The sequence below is a fragment of the Gymnoscopelus microlampas genome (genome assembly GCF_963454915.1).
Source record: "Gymnoscopelus microlampas genome assembly, chromosome: 5".
In the NCBI taxonomy this organism is placed as follows: Eukaryota; Metazoa; Chordata; class Actinopteri; order Myctophiformes; family Myctophidae; genus Gymnoscopelus; species Gymnoscopelus microlampas.
This window is the reverse complement of record NC_139942.1, coordinates 47,119,746-47,139,074: the sequence shown is the minus strand read 5'-3', so window position 1 is coordinate 47,139,074 and position 19,329 is coordinate 47,119,746. Positions and strand designations below refer to the sequence as shown.

General features: G+C 41.0%; 1 protein-coding gene across 2 annotated transcripts in view; it reads right to left on the bottom strand.

Annotated features, from left to right (window-relative positions):
* mppe1 (metallophosphoesterase 1) overlaps positions 1–18,030 on the bottom strand; it is a 30,361-nt gene extending 12,331 nt beyond the window's left edge. Inside the window, exons 1-9 of one of the 2 annotated variants that reach the window (XR_014600756.1) lie at positions 17,468–18,030; positions 17,023–17,131; positions 16,741–16,844; positions 14,959–15,039; positions 14,088–14,196; positions 12,690–12,761; positions 11,751–11,873; positions 9,341–9,481; positions 8,169–8,463 (exon numbers count right to left, since the gene is read on the bottom strand). Coding sequence is in view for 1 of the 2 variants with exons in the window: in XM_084057144.1 (XP_083913270.1) it covers positions 8,278–8,463; positions 9,341–9,481; positions 11,751–11,873; positions 12,690–12,761; positions 14,088–14,196; positions 14,959–15,039; positions 16,741–16,844; positions 17,023–17,131; positions 17,468–17,712 (1,170 nt within the window). In the remaining variant the exon portion in view is untranslated. Of the gene's footprint in view, positions 1–4,823; positions 8,464–9,340; positions 9,482–11,750; positions 11,874–12,689; positions 12,762–14,087; positions 14,197–14,958; positions 15,040–16,740; positions 16,845–17,022; positions 17,132–17,467 lie in introns of those variants that run through there. The other variant, XM_084057144.1, reaches the window with a different exon arrangement.
* Between the last annotated feature and the right edge of the window lie 1,299 nt (positions 18,031–19,329).

Here is a 19,329-nt window from a genome sequence, read left to right as displayed (position 1 = left end):
CACTGAGCTCTGATAGCTATAAGCCAAGTTATAATAATTGAAAAAAGTACTTAATAAGATGTGTAATTGTATAATAATTTTAAGGTGTACCCCACTGTTTTTGCACCAAATCACTTTCATTCATATTTCTTCTCACTGTTACGCTAAATACCACCACTCATCATCACTTGAGTGGTCACTTATCTTGTATATTGTTAAAACATATTTAATGTATTACAGGTTTACACTGTATAGCATATCAGAGTCGCACAACTCTGAGAAGTTTGTTTGACCTTAGTTCACTTTGAAATAAAACAATATGTTAAAAGAGAGGCAGCATTCTAAAAAAGTTCAATTTAAAGCCATAATAAATCTGTTTTGAACCACTTAAGCCCTATTTAAAACCAATATACCTCCATGATGCAACATTGCTACTACAAGGTTGCTACTGTTGTTGTTTCTGTCTAGGCTATTACTGTTGTCCCATTTTTGTGTTTTCCCCACACTACTTTTCTGTTAACTTTCAAATAGAAGCAACTAACAAGACAGGTGGTTCGTAGTGGTTTGGAGAAAACGGTCCCCAAACCCAAAATATAATTAGGCCTTATCCATCTACTGGTTAAAGTGCCAAACATACTCTAGCCCATGTTCTGATTTCCTGTGATGATGGTTCGCTATACTTGTTTACAATGAGGAATGATGTCAGAGGGGAAATGACTGAGAATAAATAAAATGCTACCATCAAAACAATTGCACCTCGTGGATAAAAGGACATTGCATGCCTCAAATAATGCCAAAGAACTTAACAGAAAACCGACTCGGAAACATAAACAGTTCTTTGTCTTCATTATGTTATGTTGTCACACAGTGAGAGGACACAGGGATGAGGAAACTCAACTCAGGTAGAGAACTGGATCACAGTAGTTAACCCATAACCTCTGACACTGAAACTCTGGTTTAATTTTATCAACACACTTATTCGCAGGGTTCCTACACAGTACACAAGTCCGGAAAGGTGTGCATGAGTGTGTGTTTGCGTGCGTGCTTGTTCAGGTCTTGAATGAAGGGAGTCTGAATGCACACTCAGGACTGCAAAGAACCTCAGTTCTGATATACATATGAGCGTGTATTTTATGCAATTGTGGAGCGGCGAGCCTCTGTTAATTCATTTCACATATTTATAATATATATATGTAGTGGAGCTAGAGCTAGTGAGATGGTCGAGTCATATTACTCTGGTATGTTAGCATAAATCATAATGAACATGGACCGACATCTTCAAATTCAGTCTGAAAACAAAAGTATGGATATTATACATGAAAGTATAGGAACCCTGTAATCAGTTTCAGTAACATTTACCTCCAGAAGGTCCTCACCTATTTCAGATCCAACATGTAAATGAAGTCTAATGCAGTGACAGGTGAATTTTAAAGTTCCACTTGAGTAACTTTGTCAGTGCGTTGGCTCTTCTGCAGATATTCCTGTGAGGTGGTGATTGTCTTGAATGATGCTGATTAATGTGTAGAGAAAGTGTAGAGATTCCCAGTTGTAATGACATCTCTTGACATCTCATTCTCAAATAAAATGCTGGACTTTATATATTGTACTATCATTATTTAGCCTCTTCTGGTCAATGATTAAGTTACAATACGTGTAGGGATTGCTAAATATCACCACTCACTACTTGAGTGGTGATATTTTAAATGCACATTGTTAAACCATCCCACACATCCATCGGTAATCCGGATTATAAAATGTATTATTTTTGGCCCCGCTTGTGGCAGGTTGCCAAAGATGCTGATGTCCATCTGTCCATCAGTTTGGGCACAAGCAACATTCTCTTCAAAAATACTGTCTGGATCGCCATGGAATACTGTATGTAAGTGTGAAGAATTGTTTCTTTATTTTCGCTAACCCTGTTTTTTTTGCTGTATTGCAATGAGTTATTGCCTAAATAAGCGGTTCTCAAAATGCGATCCAGGGACCCCCAGGGGTACTTGAGTGTATCCCCAGTCACTATTTCACAATTCTTTCACCAGTTAGAAGTTATCCCAGTGAGAGAATGTATAAGAATGACTATTCTCTCTACTGCTGTCACCCCATAGAATAATGTAGAATGCTGTACTAAATCTAATCCAACAACAAATAATAACAATAACAATAATAATCATAATTCCAATAACAACGGTATACTTTGTCTGAATACTTGTGGAAGAGGAGTAGGCAGCCCTCATGAATGCCGTGACCTCAGCCTGCCGTAGTGCTGCTGAACCTGCTACACTTCAGTGTCCATCCAGCTGGCAATACCATAGTTAAGATCTGGCACGCCATAATAAGAGTCCATCACTCGTAGGACCAGTTTAACCACTTAAGCCCCATTTTATACCTCGCCGCACGACAGTAATATGAGAAAAATAGCCAATGTGGCACATAAGCTTGTAGAATCGTCTATTTTAGAAATGTTTTTTTGCCTTTAATGCTCTCACAGTGTGCGTCGTTTACCTATCTTCACTATTTGTGAAGGATTATTTTCTTTTTTAATGCTCTCACAGTGTGCGTCGTTTACCTATCTTCACTATTTGTGAAGGATTCTTTTCTTTTTTAATGCTCTCACAGTGTGCGTTGTTTACCTATCTTCACTATTTGTGAAGGATTCTTCTTTTTTAAATGGAACCTTTTGGCCTTTAATTAAATTCCCAAAATAGGGATTAATCTTTAATTTTTATTAAATTATAATTGATTAAATCAATCCGATTGATGAACTGTTGCACCCCTAATTAACATGTGTGTGGCGCCAGCCATCCTTTTCCAGTCCCAATGACCCAGTTAAAACGGTCCAGCTCCTTCCTCAGTGTGCTGCAGGCTCATTGTGAACGGACAATGAACCCGTGCACAGCAGCACAGCCCACACCACAGCACAAAGCTCTGTGTCACAAGCAGAGAACAGCGCTGCTGTTTGAGTCTGAGCTTGGCAGGCATATGCCACACAGGCTCCAGTCCATCTTTGTCACACAGGTTCCCCTTGGGCGACGACATGACCTAGACTAGCCCATTAAGACCTGAAGCCGATTCTACATGTCTCCTAAATCTCAACAGTATTGTGAAAAACGTATGTTTCTATATCAGTGGTGCTCAATCTTTTTCAAGTCAAGGACCCCCAAAATGATATGTATTTGGCCGCGGACCCCCATCAAAATATTTTGTTCCAGGGACCCCCCAGAAGCAAAGATTTGAGTTACAATTGTTCGCTTTAAAAATATATATATTCAAAGATTTGCACACATTTTCACGATTCTTAAAAAATAGCAGATATACAAGCTTGTAGCCGCGCTATGAGCTTGTATATCTGCTATTTTTGAATAGCCCAAAGTGTAAAAAATTATGCTTTTTAGCTCAAATCTAAAAATGAGACAGTTCCAGGTCTCAATGGGCTAGAAACACAACATGATCCCTCATCAAAAGGTGGCACTCAGTTCCTTGGGTCCGGTTTGAGTCCGGCAGACTGTATCCTGGAAAACAGCCACTCTGTGTACTGAAAAGGTGGAACTCAAATGTACAACTAGAGAAGATAATATCAACGAGACAAATAAAAGAATAAAATAAAAAAAGTGCATCATTTCTTGATCCTGCAAGTGTCTTGCTCAGGGACACTTCCAAACGAATACAGGGCAGAACCGGTGACCGTTCTGATTCCCAGGTGGCCTCTCAACACAAGAGAGGCCACCTGTGCTACTCCCGCCCCAAATATGCCATGGAAGGCCTCTGAGAACCATCACAGGATGCATCAATGTATCATCTTAACCCAAGACCTAACGCAGATTCTCCAAAATGTCTTCTAAATCCCAACATTTTTTTTTGTTCCTACATCAGCGGTTCTCAAACCTTTTCATGTGAAGGACCCCCAAAATGATATGTATTTGACCGCGGACCCCCATCTCAAAATATTTTGTTCCAGGGACCCCCCAGAAGCAAAGATTTGAGTTACTAATGTTTGCTTGAAAATATATATATATATATATATTCAAAGATTTGCACAAATGTTCACGATTTAAAAAAAAATGCAGATCTACAAGCTCATCGCTTGTATATCTGCTATTTTTGAATAGCCCAAAGAAATCTAAAAATGCAGTATAATATACTGTAAAAAGAAGTTTGTGTCAGTGGCAGACAGACATGCCTTTGTGTTTGTTAGAAGAAAGCAGAGGTGGCTACAGTTCAGTTAAAGTGTGTTTTGTGTTCCATACAGCACAGTATATTATATACAGTACGTTACTGCATGGGTATTGGTATGTTGGACAGCGTAAAACAAATTCTGTCCCCACTCCCCACCAATTTTCAAACCAAACATACTGTAAGATCCTATACGGTTTCTGACAAAAATCATATTAAAGGAAACAAGTGTAATTGAGGCCCAGTACAGCAGGCTAGATCAGTGGTTCTCAACATGGGGTCCAGGGACCTGCAGGGGGTCCTTGAAATTAGAAGATGTTAAGAATCACTGGCCTAGACTTTTCACAACAATAATGTAATTTCCTGCGGTCACATACTGCTTTATTACTTAAAAGTTCATCAGAAATGTCAAACATTTGGCCAAAGCCCTCACAGGAAACAATTGACTCAGTCATCAATAAATAAATATACATTTAGATATGCACCCTAAAACCATCTGAGCACCCAGCAGCAATCTTGGTGCATTATCAGATTTTATCAGATCACCCATTTAGACCTGGAACCCCTATTCGTTGTTATACCTTTCAATCCGGGAACCCCTTTTTGTAACATTAGCTGTTGCTACATATATATTGCAACATATTTATTTTTGAAAATTTTGAATTAAAATCTGAAGTTTTTCAGAAAACTTTAGGCCAGGATTTAGAAGGCGTTTTTAGAATTAGCCTCAGGTCTAAATGGGTTAAGACTCTTAATTGCAAACAATGTGCTTACATCAAATCACAAATATCAGTTTGAAGAGACACGTAGGCTACCTCCAACATATTGCTCTTTCTGACCATGGCAGCTTAGCCACTTAAACCCTATATATATAGATATGTCAATGACCCCCCATGGCTCTATACTAGTCCCTATCCTTTTTTCCTTTTAGATCTCTTTGCCGAAAATAGCCGATCTCAACCTCACGATATAGATCTGGTATTTTCACAGAATGTTTGCCCCCAAATAGGGATGCTAGGGTCCATGTGGCTAAGCAAGGGAGAACAGAGGAGACACAAATACAGTAGTATTTACAAATATCTTTCAAGGTTTCTCTTAAATAAATTCTGGATAGTTTCCCTACATCAGGCTGTGGGATAAACCAGAAGTGTAGACACTTGGAGGAATGCATTTAAAAAAAACTATTTTGTTTACTATTCTGTGATAACACTATTTCAATGAGTCTATTTTTCATGTAGTAGACACCTACCTGAGGTTTTTAAACAGGCTAAATCAAACGTTGACAATTATTAACAATACCGTTTGACTGAGATCTGCTTTTTATATCACCGTCTGTACCTGCAGTGATCAACTTTCAGTTCTTTAAAAATAAACATTAAAATATTTCTATGTACCAAGGTGTGCCTCATAGTGCTACAAAGTATACAATCAAGGTCTTAGTTTTACTGAATTCAAATGTCCTGTTATAACCTGTTTCTTTAGCTTGATGTTTTATCAAGCACATTGAATTGCCTTGTTGAAATTAGTTATACAAATAAACGTATAAATAAAATAAAATATCTTGTCTAGTGTCAAACACCCGTTTTACAATGCCGTTTTTGCGATTGTGTTGATGAAAATCTCTCAACACATAAAGAACATACAAGCATGTGACAATGTGTTTGTCACACCTTTGTATGTTCATTATGTAAAGTGCCATTACTGTGTGTACATAAAACGTGTCTCATTAACCACATTGCAGTGAAAATAACCACCACATTGCAGTGAAAATAACCAATCTACAAGCTCACAACGTGTCACATCGAGACGTGTTATGAGCTTACAAGGTAACAGAATGTTTATCAATCTTAGTACATTCCCACTGTATGTAGGATACAGTGTATTAACGCAGATTAAGTTGATTGAAAAAAATATAGTAAATGTCAGTCACAAGGTGTAATATTAAAGAAACCTTGAATGGTTGAATTGTCTCATCCTCTGAGCTTGAATTTTTCTCTTCTATGCTGTTGACTGACAAGGACCAAGGAACAACAGAATTGGGTAGCAGCCTGGCAGAAGACAGAAGAATGACAGCTTCTCTTTTGACCAGGTTTTTGGGGAGGTCTTTGAGGAGAACTCCCTCCTGGTGCAATCAGCCCTGGATGGCCGTGCGTGTTGTTTGGCATATGGCCAGACAGGTAACAGCGAGACATTCACCAAGGAGGGAGACGACACAGAGGCAGGCAGGGGGAGTCATTCCACGAGAAGCCTAGCAGATGTTTATGGCATGACGGAACTGGAGGAGCAAGGCTGGCAGTTCTCATTCGCAGCGGGTTTCGTGGAGATTTACAACGGAACTCTGCGTGACTCGCTGTATACCGGCAAGGCCAACAAACAGACTGTGCTCAGGAGGATTCGGAAGTCTTCCAACAACACTGACCGTCTCGGACCTCACCTACAAGAAGGTCACTTCAGAGGACGTGGTAAACATTCTGATAGCCCTGACACACCAGAATCGTGCCACTGCTCAAACGAGCATCTACAACTGCTCCTCCTCGCTCTCACTCCATGTTCCAGCTCGACATCAAGGGAGAGTACAGAGGGATATGAACTGCAATTCCACCCATGGATTTGGCTGGTAGCAAAGGTGTTCAGAAGAGCCAAGCTCAAGGGTGAACAAGGACACTTTCATTCCTTACAGGAATTCCAAACGGACCCATCTTCTGCAGGGATGCTTGGGAGGAAACAGCAAATGCTGATGTCGTCCCTCCGTCAGTCAAGAAAACATCCAAGAAACAAACTCCAATCAAGTCGAGCTCAGAGGATGAGAACAACCCAACCGTTCAAGGTTTCTTTATAGTTACATCTTGTGTACAATAAAGAAACCTTGTGAATGACTACTTTTTTCAATCAACATTATCTAATTTCAACATATCTGCATTAATAGTATGTAATAAAATATAAACAATCTGTTGGTACGTAGTGTTTGTCTCATTGACTTCGTTTCAGCAAACTGCGTCCCTCTACAAAGTGGATTTCAAATCTCAAGCTCACAACAACCAAGAAAAAAATCTCCAACCAAGTCCAGCTCAGAGGATAAGAGAACAATCCAACCATTTAAAAAGGAACAAGGTTTCTTTGTTTACAGATAATAGTACAAATCCTTTTGTTCTGGTTCCTCAGACATTGTAGCAGTATTAATCCTAATAAACATAATATAAAGGGAAAAAAGGAATAATCATCATAGCTCACCCGTTACTCTAACCACTGAGTATGCAACTACAAAAGAATTATACCGTTATGTACCCGTAAGCAAGATGTAACGAAGTGTAGTGATTTAGACCCGAGCTGGGATCGAACCCCACACAGTAAACCAACGCACAACCTACCGTGCTAATAGTGATTGCCAACGTGTCGTCACCACAATCCCAGCTCAGGTCTAAATCACTTGTACCGTTATGTACCCGTAAGCAAGATGTAACAAAGAAACCTTGAACCTTGTTGATCTGCTATTTTCACTATCATTACTTTTTTTTTTGTGCCTATAATGACATGCCCAAAATAGGGATGCCAGGTTGAATGTGGTGCACACCAGTACATTGTAAAACTGTCTGGTCATGAGATCAGTCTCATGACCAGGCATGACTGGAGGATATTGATTTGAGAGGTTGTAGTAGTTTGTTTTTACAACTCTGATTGGTACCCCCAAGTAGATTGCCAGATAACCAGTTCACTCATGGGACTGGATCACACCAAAGCAACAAAAAAGGGTGTGTGGAGGCTTTGACAGTAAATGGACAGCGTTTGAAGGCTTTGGGAAAACGCCTGTTGTCCAGGTGTTCCCAGTCTAGTTGACCCGCAAGATAGACCGCACAACACAAGCCTGTGCCAAAAGAGCCAGAGGGCCATTCACTATTTCAGACCATCCTTCCCTGACATTTGATTAAGAGTAGAGTAGTCATTGAAGCCAGAATATCCACCTCGAGAAAAGCCAGCGTCACATCAGGAGTTAAAAATCAAGCTCTTGAGTCTCTGTTTACCAGTATGAAGCTGAAGGGGTGATTGTGCTTTCTCCAGTTGATGGGTGGCATGCTGATCTCAGGGTGTCCGTGTCATCAATGGAGGACTTCATTACTACTTTGCGGGTTTTTACAGAGACTTGTGCTTTCCCAGGAGACAGAGGCTTAAACACTGCAGCAGGCCTTTCATCCACAGACAGTGAGCCAGGAGGAGGAACATGAGGCCGGCCCCGGCAGAGCAGTACACAGCGATGACCGTGCTCTCCTCTGGGATGAAACACTTGGACAAACTGTAGCTGCTAGCAGAGAACGAAGCCTAGAAAGGAGAGGAATGGAATACCGTTAGGAGGTAAAACCACTTAAGCCCTATATACCAGTGGTTCTCAAACTTTTTCATGTCAAGGACCCCCAAAATGATATGTATTTGGCTGCAGACCCCCCTCCATCTCAAAAATGTTTAGTGCCAGTGATTTTTCAAGATCTACAAGCTCATACTGTGACACTCGGACCCCACTTTGAGAACCAATGCTATATACAGCCTTACAATGAATAGTCAAACTAGCCAATCAAACAAGCTCACAATGTGGTGTGGGCTTGAAGATCGGCTATTTGTATTTTAATGTAATGTGGTGTGGGCTTGTAGATCGGCTATTTGTATTTTAATGTACGAGAAGAATTTCATTTATTTTTAATAAAGTAAAGGGAAAGAATATAACGTCTGAAAATGTTCACCTATTGACATGACCAAAATAGAGTCGTACAGTAGATGTTAGTTGGAGCACTAATTAAAACACCCCAGTTAAAACTCAAGAAATCAACAAAACAAGTCTAATTTCCGACCGACTTGAAGATGATGCCTGGGAGAAGAGGGGTGGAATATCATTAGTCAGCGGTAAACAGAGAATCCATCACTTTGACACTTTGTTCTTCTAAATTTAGAGGAGCCAATTATTTCTTCCCCTTTTCTTCTCACATTTTAGTGTTTTCCTCCAGTGTTTTGTCCATTAATCCTCCCCACACATTTCTGCGTGCTTGTTTGTTGTACCCTACTGGCTCACCTGCCAGTGAGGAGCCCCCACCGTGAGGATGTATGTAGTTGCCTCCGTCCAAACCTCAGAATGTCAGGATATCCAATTCACAAAACAAAAGTGTCTGATATCGGGACAGAATACGCTGAAAACTAATGTATTTACCAGTATGAAGCTGGGGTTGTTGCGGTTTCTCCAGTTGAAGGACGGCACGCTGATCTCAGGGTACTTGTCGTCGTGGAGCACCTCACAGCCGCTGTGCGTGTGTCCGCTCAGAATGAGACGGGGCTCAAACCACTGCAGCAGCTGAGACACAACAGAGACACAAACTGTTTAACCCACTAAGACAGTGATATTCAACTGCGGCCCGCGGGCCAAATCCGGCCCCAGCGGAGCTTTCTTGTGGCCCCTGGAACATGTTCTTTTTACATGTTTCAATGTTAAATTAAATGTACATATTTTTTATTATATGGTTGGTTGTACAGGATGACCATTTTGAATGTTTTTTTAACTGTTAACTGAAGCTTGTTAATGGTTAATCAACCATTAACAGATAAGAAGAAAATGCAGGCTACTATTTAGAATGGAGGAATATTAGTGACTCACTCAGGGTCCCAAATGAACACCTACCAGTACTGCATGCAGTCAAGACGCAAGGAACCCAAATGCGGGTAAATGTAATCTTTGGTGTGTAAGTCAACCATAAGAAAATCACTTGGGTGAAATTGTTAAAGTAGCTCACTTCATATGTATACTTAAGCATCTAGTGTTAAAAAAAATGTATTAAGTATCAAAAGTATCGGGGTGCCTGCTGGCCTACCGGTCCAGGCACATACCACATAGGCTGGTAATCCAGTCTTGCAGTGAGTCGCGGGTTCGATCCCGATCCCGACGGCGTTTGCTGTGTGTCACCCCCCCCATCTCTCTCCCTATTTTCTGTCAGCCTACTGTCTGCCACAAAAATATCTTTAAAAGTATAAAGACCTTTTCATAGTACAAAGAAAGAAAACAGCCGGAAATGTTGTCTACTTCCATACTTCTACTTTCAGAATAATGTAGCTTTCAAGTAGTTTGGCAATTATTATGGCTATTTCTTTGTGGATTTTGTCCATCTTCCATCTTTGCCATCTTCATGCACTTCAAATACATCATAAGACCTTGTGCTCTTATCACCCGAGTGCTCAAAACAAACAAAATGAAAATCCTTTCATTCATACGAACATGTAAACACTTCACCTGGTCCCCAATACTCTTTTAACAAAGATGCTTCCATGCCAGGGACAAGTGCACAGAACATACTGAAATATCTACTTCCTGTTTTCTTAATATCAAAATCTAAGCCTGTGCACTATAAAGGACTGACACAGACATTTTCCTATCAAACATCAAAATGCATGAATGCAGTATGAAGCAGGCCCTAATAAGTTACCATAATGGACATAATATGTCCATTATTGTGTCCTATCGCACCTATAGCACACAACAAGCGGTTAAGCGGTTTTGTGGCCCCTGACTTCAAGTAATTTTATGATTGTGGCCCCCTGCCTAATCTAGTTGAATATCCCTGCACTAAGACCACAGTTTTCTGGAAAACGCATGTTGCTATAATCAGTGATTCTCAAACTTTTTCATGTAGAGGACCCCAAAAATGTATTAGGCCGCAGACCCCCATCTCAAAAGATGTTGTTCCAGGGACCCCCAGAAGCTAAGATTTGAGTTAAAAATATTTTCTTAAAAGAATATATACTGTATTCAAAGATTTGCACCTTTTTTCAAAAAAAGATTTAAAAAAAACTAGAAAATGTGCTCCTCGGAGCACAGGTCTCCGCCAGGCGAGGTGGTAAAACTGTTCCTGTCTTACCTATTTATATTACATATTGTGATGTCACGTGAAGCTTGACCAATGTTAGGTGTTCACAGACGGACGGACACACACACACACGGACGGACAAAGTGAAAACATACTCTCCACCATGCCTTCGGCCTGGCGGAGACAATAACAGATCTACAAGCTTTGTGCCACGCTATGAGCTATAGCCATTTGCTATTTTTGAATAGCCAACTAATGTGCTATATATACTGTATATAGCTAAACATCTAAAATGACAGATTCTTTCCTGGTTTTAATGGGTTAACCACATGAACCCTAATGGCAAAAATAGTCTATCTACGAGGCAAGCTCATAACGGTTGTAGATCTGCTATTTTCACTATAGGGTGGCCGCAGCCAGAGGCTATTGAATATTTGGGGGTGCGCCTTGTATGCAGAAGTTTGGGAACCCCTGCTGTAGTTAACCCAGGATATAGATTTGGTGTAGCGGGGGGTGGGGGGGTCAAGTACAAACCCCTGGGGGACCCCGGTCAATGAAGTATCTAATAAAGTTTAAGCGGTTAAAATCTGATCTTAACAGGAGAACAATTCATGGTTCATTTACAGCATACAGTCGTTATGGCTTTGACCATGGCTCTCAATATCGGAGTCGTGTTATTTTAACAGCAACAAGCTGATGAGAGGAAACACCCTTTTCATGACTAAAGGAATTGTTAGGTGATGATGACATTACTACAGCCCATACCTTCTGAGAGGCCTCTTTAGACAGCACGTCGTACTTCTCTCTGAACAGCAGATGGCGCTCTTCGGGCGGTGCAGCATCTTGTCCTGTACAGCTGGCGTCACTCACCCTGTACAAAGGATAGTGCTGTGGAACAGAGACAGACAGTCAGGGGAATGGTCAATAGACAGTATGTTCTGATTTCTCTGTAGCAGAATAAACACTGTGCTCCAACCAGACTGTGCATAGCCTCGGAAACCCATGCCTTTTTTTTTGTTATAAAAAAAGACTGTGCACAGATGTAAGGATCCCTGCTATTAGCTTTTACTTTCTTTTCTCAGTTTATAACCTGTTGTTACAAAGAGCTTCGCCCCTTGTAAGTTGCCCAGAATAACAGAAAGGGCTTACACTCTTAAAGGACGACTTCATCCATTTTCAGCCTATCTCTTCATATAATTGGTCCTCACTGTCTGTGCCTCAGAGGAGGGCTGTGGACAGTTCAGAAACCCGCCTACCAGTGACATCATCGATGGGGAATCCAAGCTAATAGAAACTGCAGGGTTTATATTCCTGGAAAGTTAGCATGCTATAATGTCAGCCATTGTTCTCGCGTTAATACAAATCAAAATAAGAAATGTGCAATCTTGTTTAAAGAAAAAGAATCTGCCTAACGAAGTCACTGGTAGGCCGGTTTCTGAAGTGTCCACAGCCCTCATGAGACACAGACAGAGTAGACAAATGTTACCATTTTATCATGAGCATTAGTGAGGACCAATTATAATATGAAGATAGGGTGAAAATGGGTGAAGTCGTCCTTTAAGAAAGATAAGAGGCCATGACAAACAAGACTTAGAAAAAGTTTGGGAACTCAGAATGGGTAGGCACTCTAACCACTCTTATGTCCATTACAATGTGACTTAGGTCTGTCAAAAGAAAAAGGAGAGAGGTTATGAGAGATAATACCTGTAACATGATGGGTGGTGTAGGCGGATAGCTCTGTGAGCCATCACAGCCCTCGCTGCTCGACTGTTCTTTCTGCAAAAGAGAAATTCTATATTGTGACACATGATCACACCAAGGAAGGCTCTGCCGAAACGCTGTTTGTAAAGCTGTGGCCATAACAAACTACCTGAAGGACATTTCCGTGAGTGCTGATGATCTTTCTGAGTATGTGAAGCCTCTGCTGAGGCTCAGGTATGAGACCATTTATTTACCCAGGGTAGTAGCTGAGCACAAGTGCCTATTTTCAGCAATGCCCTGCACACACAGACACATTAAAACCTGGGAGCTGACCAGTACAACCACAGTTTTATACTGGCCATAATGAGCAGCTCCACTCCAGTTTGGGGGTTCAGTGCCTTGCTCAAGGGCGTTTCAGGGGGGTGAGTGATGGCCATTCATTTCCCCAACCGAATTTTTCCTGTCAATTCAGGGAATCGAACCAGGAACCTTCCGGCAACCGGTGTGCTCCTCTAACCTTTAGGCCATTGGAGACCTTAATGTCTTTGTCATTATTACTGAATGACATCTCATCAATTTATAACTTTCTTATCTCTTGACTTCACAATTGTCTTCTATTTCCTAGCTAAAAGATACATGGGAAAAGGAACTGGGGCTCAAATTAAGGGCCAAGCCGAGTTAACCGTTTCCTGATACGATGACTTGTGTATCAGGTGTTTTTTCTCTACGGTAGACCACACAGTCACACACACTTTCTTTCCAAAAACTTGCCCTTTCTGGACGTCCTTCTCTGACCCTCTTTGTATAGTTTTTAGTTTGTTTCCATGTCCCTTAATTGCTATTTTTGGTGCGTCTCCTGTTGAAGGCAGCTTTACCAGTTGTCAGGCTGTCCTTCCCTCATAGCCAGACGTCATATATTACTTCATTGAATGGTCCTAACCCCCCTGGGTTAACATCTTGGCTAAAAAAAATCTATGTCCTTCCTTCATTTAGAAAAAATATATATATTTTTGGAAAAGATTTCACAGAATTTTGGACCACTTTCTCTCTTAGAACTTGAAACTTTAATAGAATCTAACCTCGATAGACATTTGTCTTTGTTTCCCCCTTCTTTTTTCTTATTTTCACTTCCTTAGAAAGTGTTATTTTTGCTTCCCCAAGGACATGTGGGAGGTTGGAGGGTAGGGTACTGCATGTTTCATCCTGTTGCGTTTTAGGACACTGTAGTGCATAGAGAGTGTACTCATTGAATACATCTTGTTTAAGTCTATTGTTTTCCATGTTATTAGTGTTTTTCTCAGTCCACTTGAGCTTTCCCCTACCCATGGGCATCGTGGAGTTTGTCAGAATGCTGACAAGCTGTGTGCAACTGTTCTCCTGAATAATAGAACGCATTCTTACCTGCAGAGAACAGCTGAGATCCCTGGAGAGTTTGAGCAGTTCTTTCTCCACAGACTGACATATAGGACATCCATCACCATGCAGCGCCACGCTGTTCACCAGAAGAAAACTAACAGAAAGGAACACGACATCACAGAATGTCATTCATAGCAAAGACACGGCAAAACACATAGATGACCTCCAGTAAAAGATCAGTCTCTAAAGCCTAATTGAAAAGTGAAAAATGCAAGTCGTGTTAAGTAACACGGAGTCATGGACATTATGTAACAAAGTATAACCACATGCATCCCTCTTCTGAGGCAAACGTTTGAAGAAAAGTAGCATAGAGCTCTAGGGCAGTGGTTCTAAACCTGTGGGTCGGGACCCCCAGGGGGGTCCCCACATGATTTTGGGCGGGTCCCCAGGTGACAGTGAAGTGACAATTTAAGGACTTTTCAGACCTTTTTAATACCTACAAAAATGAAATAAAGACAAAAAAGACCATTACTGGATCAAAAGTAATCAACACACTACTGTATACAATAAAAACTGGTCAAACATTGGCCAAATAATATAAGAAAGAGGCAAAACAAATGGATAATAGCCAATCTACAAGGCATTGTGAAGTTGTAGATCTGCTATTTTCACAATATTTATCTACAGTATGGAACCAAGTCAAACAAAATGTAATGCCTCAACTCCTACAATTCTTAGTGCTTATCAGGGTGGGGGTCCCCAGTTCACATATGATTATTCTGGGGGGGTCGCGGCCTGAAAAGGTTGGGAACCATTGCTGTAGGGTACCCTGGTCATCAACGTATATAAGGTTTAAGTGGGTAAGTGCCAGGCACACTACTAGCGCATATAAGATTTACTTCGCTTTGTTACTCACTTTACTCCCTTCTTGGTGACAATTCTGGTGGTTGTGGCATTGAACACCTTCTCAAAGCGCTGTAACTTGAACCAATCCATCCTACAGCGGGGGAAGACAGTGAAAGCAGCACAGTGTGAATATACCTTATTCTTCCCAAACCTGCTGTGCCGTCTATTTTTACAAGGTCTCAGCATGATCACTGTTACATAACGGCGTTTCCATTTTGTTCCCTATAGTGACATCAAAGGCACATTTTTTGATACGTGCTAATCTTTGCGAAGGAAATATTCGCACATCCAGTTCAGATGCAGGTGCAGACCGTAATAAATGAACCCCTTGATGAAGGTCCCTCTGGATCTTCATCAAGAGTGTCTTCACGTGCCAATAGAATATCAAACAAAAATGTGTACATTTTGTTCAAATGAACCCATTTAGACCCGAGGCCGATTCTAAAAACACCTAAATCCTAACCTGAAAAACTGGTGTTCTGAAAAACGTTGTTGGGTAGAAACCTCACATGTTCAAAACTGTGACTTTTCAGGATTCAAATTCAAAAGCGTCAAAAAGTAGCAGATCCACAAGCTCAAAACACTCTTCGAGCTTGTAGATCTGCTACTTTTGATGCTTTTGTGTGACGCTGCAGTATGATCAAGTAGGTCATTCATTTACTTAAAAACACAAAACCTTAGAATATGGAGATACAGAAACGATATCTAAAATGACACAGATGCTTTCCCGGATTGAAAGGTATAACAACTTTCCAGGTCTAAATGGGTTAAGCGTCATCTCAATGTAACCGGATTAGAATCAAATATTATTATTAAAAGACCTTTTCGCTCCGTGTATTTTGCCGGATATGTGTTGTTTAATGACATCTTCCAGGCATTCATTAACTGTGTGTGTCTAGGAATTCTGTCTCATAGGTGCTGAGCCGTGCGTTTGCAGGTAAACAAACTCAGAGCTTATAGGGTTTAGATCAACATGGGAGCTGTGTGTCACTTAAATTAAATAGCCTAGAACAAGATTTGGAGAAAAGATATGTCACCCAAAGGTATCTTACTGAAAGACACAAAATATATTAAACCGTACAACGTGGGGGCTTTGGGGACCCCCAGGGGTCCTTGAGGGGGGTTTCAGGGGGTCCCCAGCTAAATGATTGATAGTTCGGAACCAATAATTTGTCTCTGTTTGTACTCTGAGTTAAATTAACACTCAGGATTTTACAGAGTAGATTGGAGTCCCCAAGATAACAAAAATAATGGGTGTGCATGTGGTGTAATGCAGTGGTTTTCAACCTTTTTCATATCAAGGTCCATTATTTATTCTGCATTTGAGCCACGGACCACTGTTTGATGAGATTTAGACTCTCAGACCCAAAACTTTGAATATTATCGTCGGATAAGATTTTGTCCACAATTCCATGCTGTATTGATGTTGGTACCATAGGAGAGATAACAGGCAAATGTTGATCAAAATAAGAATGCTTTAATTAAGTAATGCAGATGTTTAACAATAATTTCACTCTTGAGAGCGTAAAATGAAACCAAATGGACCCGTGAGGGTCCATTTGGTTTCATTTTACGCTCTCAAGAGTTAAAGATCTATAAGGGTCCATTTGTTTACCAACTCTCCATCATTTAGCTGGGGACCACCTGGAACCCCCTCAAGGACCACTGGTGGTCCCCAGACTCGCTCAACCACTGACCAGTGGTTCTCAACCACTGGTCTAATCAGCATTTCAAACTGGGGAGGTCCTTGAAATTAAATGGGGTCGAGAGAAAAATCACTGAATTAACATACTCGTAGTGGAAGCCGATGTCATGATTCCCAACCAGAACAACCAGTTCTGTGTCAGGGGAATGTCTGAACATCCTATGGAAGCGTCGCACATCATCCTCCCAGTCCTGCATAGTCAGTGGGTGCATAACAAACACAGTTAACACACAGGCAGCATTGTATCACATTCACAGCCCACACACAGGCATATTTATAAGCATCATCACCATGTGGGATTATATGTGGGACAAATAGACTGCCTGCAGCAGATATATAGATAGATAGATAGATCATAGATACCCTTACCTTTGGTGAGCTCCACTTCCCTTCGTCGAAGATATCCCCCAAAATAAACACGATTTCGGGCCTCAGCAGCCACAGTGCGGTCTGGAAAGCCCTCTCCATCTGCCATTCCCTGTGTGTGTGCGGGAGGGGGGGCACATGTCACATTGCAGTGTTATTGTTTACAAATCCGATCTGCTGCTATTATGTGCTGCAATTGAACAATTAAACGACGGATGATTACAATTAAATTATAGGCTACATCTAGCCATGGATCAAGACTATCATATATGTATTTTTTTAATCGATTTTGACTTTTACTTTCGTATGATCAATGATCATACGAAAGTAAAAGTCTAAATCGATTAAATACATCTATGATAGGGTTTGATCCATGGCTATACTATATAGGCTACATCAGTACATCCCTCACACAAGAGAAATGGATGATAATGATCATTTAAAATACCTCCGCAGCTTGTCAAACCAGTGTCCCCCGACGGCTCCGAGGAGATGGGTGTCCGACAGCACCATGGCGCGGACACTGCCGGAGCCCTCGGCCGCCGCGTCCCGCACATGGTGTCCCAGCCTGGGCCAGGCGCACTTCAGTATGGTGGGGAAATAGATCAGGTACTCGCAGAAGAAGACGACGCCGCACACGGCCGATATCAGCGCGATGACAGCCGCCCATTTAGCGCTGAACCTCGGCATCATGATGTCTCTGATGGTGTCGCTCCTCTGCGGATTATTTTGGGATGATGGTGGTGGTGATGATGGTGATGACCTGAACTAGAACGAACCCTGCTCTGATGGTGATGCGTTTCATCAGACATGCTTCTCTTGTTCAATCCAGAGTGTGGGGTATTTTTGTTTGTTTTTTTAGGATTCCGATGTGATGCTGATGATGATCATCCTCGTGGCATAATGTTGTCTGCTTGCAGCAGTAGTCCACCGAAGAACCATCTCTCGGTTTTTTTGTTCAAAATGTCACTTTTCTCTGGTTGTGTTGTCTGTCCAGCAGCAGAGCACTGCTCTGTGAGCAGCAGCCAGATGATCTGATTCACAATCAGCTCGACTCTTTGCAGCCTAGGGTTTGGGTGGGGGTGAGTTGGGTGTATGTTTGGGACGGACGGGTGTGTGTGTGTGTGTGTGTGTGTGTGTGTGTGTGTGTGTGTGTGTGTGTGTGTGAGTGTGTGAGAGTGAATGAAGGGCTGTTACAAACCTCTGGTCAACGGTTTGTTGTTGGTAAGTGTATTATTATTAACACAGGAATGGTTCCTGTATGCAACTTCCTAATGTGCCAACTTCAGTCATTTTTTAAGGATTTTTTTGTTTCTTATATTGTAATTTCTTTATTTTCATATAGGCCAACGTCAACGTGAATGTTTATTTTGTATTAATAGGTGTTTTGTTTTCATAATCTTTTTGTGTGAAAATATGTAGCTCATATATATATATATGGTTCATTTTTGTGTTTTTTTTGTTAATACCTTGAAAATATGACATGGGCCATTATTTTAAGAAGGTGATTACAATAAATTCCTATGGCCATATCACGTGTGAAGAAGCCAGCAGCCATGCAACAAATTAGATTATGGTTAAAGAGAGGAGCAATCTAATTAGGCAACTGCCTGGAATAAGATTGAGCCAGTGTGCTGGTTTCATTGGAAATGTGCAGTGTGGCTACCTTTGATTGTTTTGAACAAGAATGTCTGTGCTAGACATGATGAGTTACCTGCTGAACCAGTTTGGTTTGCAAACAATCATGACTGTGACTGCCACACTGAATAGCTTCATCAAGAGCAGCTGTTAAACCCAAGTGAATCTTTCCTTTTTGGCCCCTTGCAGCCCACAGGGTTGGGTCATATATTTCTTACATAATATAGTCGGTTACTGAATACAAATTACATGACATTTTGTTTATAATAGTAATCCCCTGATTTTTCCCCCCCTCGAATATAATCTTAATACTTTTGGATTGCAAAGTCAAACATTAGTAAATGTTGCACCTAACTTCTAAGGCTAAAAAAACATACAGATTTGAGTGCCACCATTCTCTCTTATTTCTCTCTTATTTAATATGTATCTTTTAAACATCTCCGCATATTTTCATTTTGCATATTCAGCATTTACAGGGCGTCAAATTACCCTTACAAAAACACTGACACAAACTGCAGTTGGACTGTGTGTATTCATATGGGATTCTGTATTGCTGTTATTTTGTGTAAGTTCTTGTTGTTGCAGTTTTTTTAATCAAAGGCCACAGGAAGGAGTTTTCTACTGTAGTGCAAGTGCAGCAGAAAGTATTTATCTGCCAAGTCGTGGGTGTAA